General features: G+C 46.8%; 1 protein-coding gene across 2 annotated transcripts; it reads right to left on the reverse strand.

Moving 5' to 3' along the window:
* LOC105471277 (NADH:ubiquinone oxidoreductase subunit B2) lies at nucleotides 1-9,483 on the reverse strand. 2 transcript variants are annotated; one of them, XM_011723651.3, is made up of 4 exons: nucleotides 9,324-9,483; nucleotides 3,229-3,373; nucleotides 1,595-1,698; nucleotides 1-78 (listed from the first exon to the last, which is right to left on the reverse strand). In XM_011723651.3, the coding sequence occupies exons 1-3, from the start codon at nucleotides 9,419-9,421 to the stop codon at nucleotides 1,624-1,626; spliced, it is 318 nt and encodes a 105-aa protein (XP_011721953.1). In that variant the 5' UTR covers nucleotides 9,422-9,483; the 3' UTR covers nucleotides 1-78; nucleotides 1,595-1,623. The 2 variants fall into 2 exon arrangements, with proteins under 2 accessions (XP_011721953.1, XP_011721955.1); XM_011723653.2 differs by lacking the exon at nucleotides 9,324-9,483 and adding an exon at nucleotides 7,902-8,917.
* Between the last annotated feature and the right edge of the window lie 1,293 nt (nucleotides 9,484-10,776).

Genomic DNA, 10,776 nt, shown 5'->3' on the forward strand with positions numbered 1-10,776 from the left:
TTCTCATTCTTGACCAAGCCACTTTAATTTGTAACTTTAAATATGAAGTCGATAATCCTCGAAATTCTCACCTGGCTCCTGCAGGAAAACAAAAGTAGAAAGTTTTAAGTACTTTTATATTCACTAATTCAAATCCATAATTCATTTATTCAATTATTCAAGTCTTTATTGAGCACTGATCATGTGACAGCCTTGTCGAGGAGAGAAGCAAAATCACCCTTCCTCGCTCAAGGGTTTACAGTTCAGTCATTAAAAAAAACTTGTTGGCCAGGCACAGTGGCTCACGCCTGTAATCCCAACTCACTGGGAGGCTGAGGCAGGTGGATCACTTGAGTCCAGGAGTTTGAGATCAGCCTGGACAACATGGCGAAACCTCATCTCTACAAAATATGCACAAATTAGCCAAGAGTGGTAGTCCCAGCTACTGAGAAGGCTGAGGCGGGAGAATCACTTGAGCTCAGGAGGTTGAGGTTACAGTGAGCCATGATCACACCGCTGCACTCTAGCCTGGATGACAGAATGAGACCCCATCTCAAAATAAAATAAAAAAATTAAATAAAATAAATTTAAAAAATAAATATAAGTAAAATAAAAGCATGTTAAATAAGAACATCTTAACCCCTAGGGGCTTATGGGGAAAGGGAAGCTTCTTAGTACCTCCCTTTTTAAAGAAAAACTCTTGACTTCCTGACCTGGAAAAAGAAAAAGCCATAACCCTTTACTGTTTACAGAGTTAATTTTCATATAGTTCTATATAGTAATATTCCCATATGCTGGATCTATTTAAATGTTGAGAGCAGGACACTGTAGTTTTGCAGCTACATACTGTAGGCTCCATCTGTCTTGTTCACCACTGTAGGCCTGTGCTTGGCACAGAATTGGTCTTAATATATCTTTGATCAGTGGATAGATAAATGAAACCCTAAAATTATAACCTAACTTAGGAAAAAAAATTTTTTATTATACAATGGGCCAGGTGTGGTGGCATATGCCTGTAATCCCAGCACTTCGGGAGGCTGAGGCAAGAGAATCATCTGAGTCCAGGAGTTCGAGACCAGCCTGGGCAACATAGTGACACCCTGGTCTCTACGAAATAAAAAACGTAAATAAAATAAAACATACAATGAAAAGAAGAGACCAAAGCAAATGTGAAAACTTAAGACAGAAATCAGATACATGGCCAGGCGCAGTGGCTCACACCTGTAATCCCAGCACTTTGGGAGTCTGAGGCTGGCAGATCACTTGAGGTCAGGAGTTTGAGACCAGCCTGGCCAACGTGGCAAAACCCCGTCTCTACTAAAAATACAAAAATTAGCTGGGTGTGGTGGCATGTGCCTGTAATCCCAGCTACTCACTTGAACATGGAAGGCAGAGGTTGCAGTGAGCCAAGATCATGCCACTGCACTACAGCCTGGGCGACAGAGCAACTCTGTCTCCAAAAAAAAAAAAAAAAAAAGCAGATACAGGACTTGGTTAATTCAGCTTCATGCTGTTAGAATATGCAGTTTTTTCAAGTCCATCATAGGCATAAAGTAAAAACTAATGTTTATGAAAAAAGGTAAATATGACATAAAGAAATTTGGAGCACACCCACTTGTACAGAGCGAGTCTGAGTCTGTATCTTCAGTCTTCATTATCAGGAGGGATACCTAGTTCTTCATCTGTCCACTGGGAAGGATCAGGATACGGAAAGTGACCCTGGTGACAACCATTTAAAAAAAGAAAAGTCAAGAATTTACATTCCATGCAACTAATTAAATTGTTAAATAAATCTTGGAAAGAAAAAAAAACCAATATGGCTTAGCCGCTGACCACAGGAACAAATTCTACTTCAATTATTCGATGGCCCACCTGTTCTTTAGTTTATTCATTATATGGACCCTGGCCTGAATTTTAAAAGCCTCCCCATTTGGAGGTACCAGCCTAAGCCAATGGTACGTGTTTGTGATGGAGGGAGGATGGGGGAAGTGGACGCAACAGGTTTCAAAGGTTCCTGACATCCTGGCAGTCCTGGCAAAATGTTTCCACCTCTCCTAACATGACTGCTGTGAAATGGAGAAGCCTCAGGAGAAGCCTCAGGTGGCCTTCCTCATCTTCAATCCTGATCTAAGGGCTTATCTGGCTGCATCATCATCATCTCAGACCTAACAGCTATATACACTATGTCCACTCTGGACAACTGACCGACAGTGAGGCAGGGGCACCTCAAATATTAAATGTGCTGCCAGTTCACAGACACCCAGGCAGCTCCTTACTGAAGGACAACGGCACAGAGAAGTTCTAAGAGAAATGGGATATGAAGACACCTGATGCTTCTAAAACTTACATACTGCTTAAGATTTTTTTCCTATCCTGGAAACAAACCCAAATTTACTAAAATTCAAAGTATTCTGGATCAACAAGCACAGATTTCAATGTCTTAAAGGTGTAATTTCCTAAAGAACAATTTGCAAATGTGGTAAAACCTCAGTTGAGGCTAACGATATGTTAGAAAATCACTAAAACTAACTTCCCTTCTCAAGACAAATTCACTCATATCCATCCCACCCAAACCTGGCTGCCCTGCACCTCTGGACAGACTAGAAGACACTCGTCACTTAACGGAATGTAAGTGTGAAACCTAACCTACCAATGAACCGCTAGTTCAGAAGCTAAAAGAATTCATTTCTGGCCGGGCGCAGTGGCTCACCCCTGTGATCCCAACACTTTGGGAGGCCGAGGCAGGTGGATCACTTGAGGTCAGGAGTTTGAGAGCAGCCTGGCCAACATGGTGAAACCCTGTCTCTACTAATAACAAAAAAAAATTAGCCGGCGTGGTGGTACACACCTGTAGTCCCAGCTACTCAAGGGACTGAGGTACCAGAGTCACTTGAACCCGGGAGGCAGAGGTTGCAGCGAGCCGAGATCGTGCCACTGCACTCCAGCCTGGTGACAGAGTGAAACTGTCTCAAAAAAAAAAGTTAGCTTCTAGTCTCCCTAGGATGGCTACCTAACAGAAACCTTAAGAAACCAACCACCTAAATATACATCCTCGTGTAAAAAAAAGGTGAGAAGATAACGTTTCATTAAATAACAGGAGTCTCACATATACATATGGACAACGTGGTGGCAAAGGGCTATGTCCAGACAGAAAAATGGTCTACAACAGAAAAATAAACCAGTTAAGCTATTAATACATCCTCCCTCCCCCTACCCAAAAAACGACAAGAGCTGTTCTCCTGCACTTACCAGCACGTCTTCTGAGTCATGCCAAAAGCGCCAGAGGATCCAGAACCACATGAATCCACTGTATAACTCGCCCTGGAACACCTGGGATCTGGTCAGCTGGGGGAACTGTCTATACCGGGGCTCGATGTGCACACCCCCACCGGCACTGCAAAACAAAACAAGGCTGACAGCGTGCCCGTTCTCAAAGCATTACGTCATCCAGAACTCCTCTGAGTGACATCCTGGAACCAAAGCTAATGTTTCTCCTCTCCACTGAAATACACACAGTTCACAATCCCTTGAAATACTCATTTTTTACTAAGCTTGCTTCATGTGTAGCAGCAAAAACTGACCAAAACTGACAAGAGGCTCATTTTGGTTTTCAATTAGTGAAGATTCATTATTTTGCACTAGAAATTTGAATGTGTTGATTCTGGGGTGCCAGCTCCAAAGGTTTTAGTTAAGAGACTGTGAACTTGTTAGTAGGTCACTAACTTACTCAGAAAAATAAATTAATTTTGTTTAGCTATCTATCTGAGAGGCAAATTATGTCCTCTGCCTATTACAATCTTTATTAAAAGGCAACCATATGGGAAAGAGGACTCGCAAATCCTATTAAATATGCTAATGGCTCTGAACAAAGAACTTTAAACAGTAAGTTTGAAGACGTGTTTCTTTTTACTTCATTTAGACTTTTGACAAGTTGCGGCACAGAGTCCGTAAGAGTTATAGTCAATGTATTCAGTTGGAGTATAAATACTATACGTTGCATCTAATTTAAATTATTTGCACCTACTGGGGCTATTCCTAAAACCTATTCAGCAGCCATACATACGCTAATACACAAAAGTGGATAAAAAAATTTTTAAAGAATTCCTATATAAAATATGTTTACCAATTTCATCTAGGTAGGAATCAGCTTATCAACCATATTCTCTTTTGTGCAGCACAGAAATTAGTACCTGTACAAAAAGTGCATTAAAATGTCTTGTCTTCCTAATGCACAGATTCGTGAACAGTAACATGGCAGTGGTTCTTGATACACGTTAGCTAGGACTGTTTGTTTTGTTTGTTTGAGAGAGTCTCACTCTGTCGCCCAGGCTGGAGTACAGTGGAACAATCTTGGCTCACTGCAACCTCCGCCTCCCCGGTTCAAGCAATCCTCCTGCCTCAGCCTCCCACGTAGCTGGGACTACAGGTGTATGCCACCATGCCCAGCTAATTTTAGTATTTTTTTAGTAGAGACGGGGTTTTACCATGTTGGCCAGACTGGTCTCGAACTCCTGACCTCAGGTGATCCACCCACCTTGGCCTCCCGAAGTGCTGGGATTACAAGCGTGAGCCACGCTCCCGGCTGTTTTGTTTTTTTAAAGATAGGCTCTGTCGCCCAGGCTAGAGTGCAGTGGCGAGACCTTAGCTCAAGCGATCCTTCTGCTGACTATAGGCTCTGTCGCCCAGGCTAGAGTGCAGTGGCGTGACCTTAGCTCAAGCGATCCTTCTGCTGACTGAGCACCTCCTGGGCTCAAGCAGTCCTCCTGCCTCAGCCTCCCTCCCAAGTAGCTGGGACTACATACAAGTGTACACCCCCAGACCTGGCTAACTTTTATATTTTCTGTAGAGACAGGGTTTCCCTATGTTGCCAGGCTAGTAGACTGTTTTTATCCTCTCCCACTCTAAAAGATAACTGGCAGTTATCGAGTGTTTACCATGTGCCAGATACCACACTAAGCATTTTATAAGTTTTAACTCACTTATATATTTTTCATAAATTTTCATAACCTTACAATACGGCCTGTAATTATTAATGATTTACCAATGAGGTGCTATGTGATGGCAACGCCCAAGCTCTTGCCCACGAACACACACCATTAACAATTTTCTCCTTTTATTAATCAAAGACATAACTTTTAACTAGAATTCCAACCAGCATAAAACCAACATTACCACATTGAAATGATAAATTCCACTTTTTTTCTAAAGTCATCCAAAATTTAACACTTTTATTTGGAAGCCTCTATTTAGAGTATTGATAACTAGTTATGAATAAGGTGATGTTTATTTTTTGCAGATGTGTATATATATGTACTTTTTAAGTATCATGTTTAAAAAGGTCCTACCAAATATCGCCACTTTACAACTTGAATGACATAGCATACTGTTTCCATAATGTCCTCATATACCAATATTGTTTATTCAGGATCTACCTGTGTGTATAGATATTACATTATGTAAATAAACCATGCAGGATCATTCCATGTAGTGTAACATGAGCCTTTTTTTTTTTTTTTTTTTTGAGACAGAGTCGCGCTCTGCCTCCCAGTTCAACCAATTATCCTGCGTCAGCCTCCCAAGTAGCTGGGATTACAGGCATGTGCCACTATGCCCAGCTAATTTTTGTATTTTTAATAGAGACAGGGATTCCTTATGTTGGCCAGGCTGATCTCGAACTCCTGACCTCAGGCCAACAAGATCCTTATTCTTTGATAGCTTTTTGATACAATCTAGGTATAAGTGCCCAGCAGTAAAACTGATTAAAACAAGATTTGAAGGCCGGGCCCGGTGGCTCACGCCTGAAATCCCAGCACTTTGGGATGCCAAGGCAGGTGGATCACCTGAGGTTGGGAGTTCAAGACCAGCCTGACCAACATAGAGAAACCCCATCTCTACTAAAAATACAAAATTAGCCGGGCGTGGTGGTACACGCCTGTAATCCCAGCTACTCGAGAGGCTGAAGCAGGAGAATCACCTGAACCTGGGAGGCGGAGATTGCAGTGAGCCGAGATCATGCCATTGCACTCCAGCCTGGGCAACAAGGGCAAAACTCAGTCTCAAAAAAAAAGACTTGAGTAATGCCGATGCCAGCATTATAGTTCAAACCCATCTTAGCAGCTCCCCACGCTTCATTATTGCTAGAGTGACATGTTGTTTTAATTATAACCTGAAGTAGGGACTGCAAGATGGAAACCTTTTGGAACAAAGATTTGAAAGACTGCAATTATACCACAGGAACAATGACAACAGTTGCCATGATTAAGGAATGTAAAGACTCAACACCAACTTCACCATGTTATGTTCCAAACCAGGTTGTAAACTGCACTGTGGCAAACTAGATACCCTGAACAACCCTCCAAATTAAACAACTACGCTTCTAGATGAGATTTTTAAGATTTTTACAAACATCACTGACCAGGCACAAAAGGAAGGAATCCACCAAGGGCAAAATCCAAGTAAAAACAAGGCCTGGAAGCTAAGCAATCACTGACGCTGCCTTCACCGGGAGCCCTTGAACCTCCCCCAGCATAGCTACATGAGGTGTGGGGACAAGAGACGCAGCCTGGAGCCCACCCAAGGTGGGAGGGCTAATGACGAGATCGCTGAATAAAGCTGCGGCCCCATATGGTAAAAGGGTGAAGAAGAAATAAACCTTCCATGGACAAGGGAACACGAATTTGTTCTCAGAAGCCAGTCCTCAGGTAGATTTGCACCCAAATTCACACTACCTGCGTTGGGCCTGTGTAGACCAAAAACCCCAAGCCAAGAATTTAATGTGAGCTTGAATTGGGGCAGCGCCCTCAAGAGACTAAGAGAAGCAAGATCTCAAAGAAGTTCCAGGGAAAACAAGTTCAAGATCAAAAACCATAAGGGAGTAAGACACTATGCACAAGTCCTGTAAGAAGGAAAGAGAACAGAGAAGAAACAACATCCAAGGAAATAATGGCTGTTCCAACTTCGAATGTTTGAGAGTCAAGTTTAAAAACAAAAATGCACCGTAACTGTTAGTTACATTTTTATTTTTTTTAAGATGGGGTCTCACTCTGTCACCCAAACTGGAGTGCAGTGGCGCGATCTCGGCTCACTGCAACCTCCGCCTCCTGGGCTCAAGCAATTCTCCTGCCTCAGCCTCCCCAGTAGCTGGAATTACAGGCGCGCACCATCATGCCCAGCTGATTTTTGTGTTTTTAGTAGAGATGGGGTTTCACCGTGTTGGCCAGGCTGGTCTGGAACTCCTGACCTCAGGTGATCTACCTGCCTCAGCCTCCCCAAAGTGCTGGGATTACAGGTGTGAGCCACCGCGCTTGGCCAAAGTTACATTTTTAAAATATAAATCAGACCACATTACTTTCCTGCTTTAAAACTCCAATGGCTCCCTGTGATTCTTAGAATAAAATCCCGAGTCCTCCAAAGCCCTCTCTAATCTGACCCCACACTTGTCCCTGTGACCTGGTCTCTCCCACTCTTCGCCTGCGCTCCACTCCAGCCTGGCCTCCTGCCAACCCTGCGGGCTCCGGCCTCTCCACCTGATGCCTCCTCTGCCCTCTTATGTCCACCGGGCTCTTCCCTTGAGGTCTCTGCATGGTTGACTTCTCATCCCTCAGGTCCCGCTTCAAATCACACTCCCAGGCATCCCCACGCCATCCCCAAATACAATATCCCTTCTCCTCCCACACCACGCACTCTCCACATTAATCCCCAGCTGTATTCTTCTCTTCGTAATCCTTGACAGCACCTAAAAAATGTCCTTCTTCTCTACTTGTGTCTCTCCTGTCCAGAAGGTGCGCTTCATTCTCTCTCATGTATTCTGCTATATCCTCAGCACCTACATAGGAGCGGGCATAGAGAAGACGCTCCATAAACACGTACGCACTTAATTATCACACCCTCGAAATCAGCGTGTGCTACGAACAAGCCAATACCTCAGGGAGGAGCAGCATCCCCCCATCTCCTCACGCAGGACCAAGGGCCGTCGCTCGTGGCTCTCCATCACTCTCTTTGCCCAAGTCTCAGAGGACTTTGCCTTCTGCCCACCTGACACCTGCCTCAGCTCCAGATTCTTAATCCATGTGGGACTTCATGCAAGTCACTCCTTTCATTTCCTGGGCCTCAGTTCCTTAATAACAACAACAGTTAAAGAATACTTGTATGGTCCTTAGCAGGCACCAGCAATTGCTTTAAACACTTTAGTGAGGCCAGGCGCAGTGGCTCACGCCTGTATTCCCAACACTTTGGGAGGCCGAGGCTGGAGGATCACCTGAGCCCAGGAGTTACAGGCTGCAGTGAGCTGGGATCGCGCCACTGCACTCCAGCCTGCGCAACAGTTAGACTCCATCTCTTAAAACACACACACACACAAAACAAAACACGCTTCAGACAACATTAACTCATTTAGTTCCTTGCAAATGGACGCTAAATGGGTGAGAAAACTGAGGCATTAAGAGAATAAGAAACTCTTCCAAGGTTCCGCTGCTGTAGTGTGGCAGAGGTGGGATTTGAACCCAGCCACTGTGGGGCCAGAATCCCGCTTGGAATCACGACCCCACACTGCCTCTTGGTAAAGCGTAGCTGATGATCTAAGGGATCTGGAATCATCCGTTACTCTTTTCCAGCCCTGCTCTTATGGAATATCCGCACACCACTAACTGGGCTTCGGCAGGTGCTCCCGGCCTCGACCCCCAGCCCTCAGCCCTCCGGTCAGCGTCTCGGGACACCTCGCGGGCGGCTCTGCCCGTCACTCTCCTAAACGCCGCAGCTGCCCCAGCGTGGGCTTCCGGCTTTCTTTCCTCTCACCCGACGGCGCTCTCTCTGGGCGGTCGCCTCCACTCCCTGCAGTCGGAGTGATTTTTCAGCATTAAAAAGCCGCCACGTGACGTCTCTGATAAAAGGCTGCCGAATCGACTCTACCCTAAATTCCGCAGCCAGGTACCAGGACCCTGGACCGCGCCCTTCCTAGGCCTCACCGCCGCCACCCTCCGCCTCGCTCCAGCAGCGTCCACAAACGCCGCGCAGGCTGCTTCCTCCGCCTGGACCGCCCGCGCCGGCGCCCATTCGCTCAGCCGGCTCCGCATTCACGCGTGCGTCTCCCGAGGGCAGGCAGCCCCTACGACCAGGACAGCCCCGCACACGGTGTCCCATCTGCCCAACGAAGTCTCTCCCTGTCTCCCTCCGCCCAGCGGGGTCCCTCTCCCCGAGCCGCGGCGTCAGGGGACGGGAGGACTACATGTCCCAGCATGCCTCGGGACGCGGCCTCTCCAGGCGCCCCAGTCAAGGTGAGAGCGTCCCACGGACCCGCGCTGTCCGCTACAGGCCGGCGAGGCCCCCATCCCCTGCCGGACACTCACTGACGGACTCCACCATCTCCAGCAGTCCGTGCGCGGCCGCTTCTGAAAAGGCGGCCTCCAACGCGAGCGAAAGACGGCAGCCGAGTCAGGGCGGACATGCTCGCCTGCGTCCGCCCCGCAGTCCCCAGCCGCCTCGCCCTCGCCTACTTCACTTCCCCGGCGCCCCGCCTTCCGTGACGTCACGGAGTCGCCCATCTCCAGGAGTGGGGGAGGTGGCAGTTGCTCCCGACTGGGTTCTTTAGCTGCTGCAGGAAGCGTCTCTCCTGAGAGCAAAGCCCACGCATAGGTTCTGGTTGCTGAGCTGCCCCGTGCCTCCTGAAACAGCTTGTTGGTTGCCCCTCTGATCCTGTAGGGCTCTCCCCCTGTTCTCCTGCCCCTCCTAAAACTGAGTGGTGTATAATTGTTTTTTGTTTTTGTTTTTGTTTTTTTTGAGACAAGGCCTTCCTCTGTCGCCCAGGCTGGAATGCAGTGACACCATCTCGGCTCACTGCAACCTCTGCCTCCCAAGCTCAAGCGATTCTCTTGCCTCAGCTTCCCGAGTAGCTGGGATTACAGGCGCGCGCCACTGCGCCAGGCTAATTTTTGTATTTTTAGTAGAGACGCGTTTTCACCATGTTTGCCAGGCTGGTCTCGAACTCCTGAGCTTAGGTGATCTGCCCGCCTCGGCCTCCCAAAGTGCTGGGGTTACAGGCGTCAGCCACCGCTCCCGGCATGAACGGTGTATAAATTAGAGGAGAGCATCCGCTGTTTTCTGGATGAAAGTTGACTTTCCAGTCGACATGGAATAGTGTGGCTATTTTTGTCGACTTATTTGCATACTTATTTGTTTTCCAGATATTCGCTAAGAACTCTAAGGGCAAATATCCCTTTCTGCGTTTTGCAGACCGAATCGTGGCCCTCTTCTGGTTATCAGATGAACACCCTATTTGAACGGATGTATTTCAGAAAGTGAGGGAAGGGATGCCAAGCCCTACCACCAAGCGCTCAGCTTCTAAATGCAAATAAGATTCCCATTCAAATTTTAACTAACTGTGAGGACAGACTCTAGGTGACCTCACATACAGCATCTAAGCCCAAATCAAGAAGCTACTCTGGAGTTGGAAGTAGAAAACAAAGAGATGAGGAAAAAAGGTTGTTCACAAAATTTTATGTTGACTTAATTCCCTACTCTGAAAGGTTCACTTGATTTCCCCCTCCCTATAGGTTTTGTTGAGACGGAGTCTCACTCTGTCGCCCAGGCTGGAGTTCAGTAGTGCGATCTGGGCTCACTGCGACCTCCGCCTCCCAGGTCCAAGCAATTCTCCTGCCTCAGCCTCCCGATTAGCTGGGGCTACAGGCACCTGCCACCACGCCCGGCTGATTTTTGTATTTTTAGTAGAGACAGGGTTTCACCATGTTGGCCAGGCTGGTCTCAAACTCCTGACCTCAGGTAACCTGCCTGCCTCAACCTCCC

This window comes from Macaca nemestrina, chromosome 4 (genome assembly GCF_043159975.1).
Source record: "Macaca nemestrina isolate mMacNem1 chromosome 4, mMacNem.hap1, whole genome shotgun sequence".
NCBI lineage: Eukaryota > Metazoa > Chordata > Mammalia > Primates > Cercopithecidae > Macaca > Macaca nemestrina.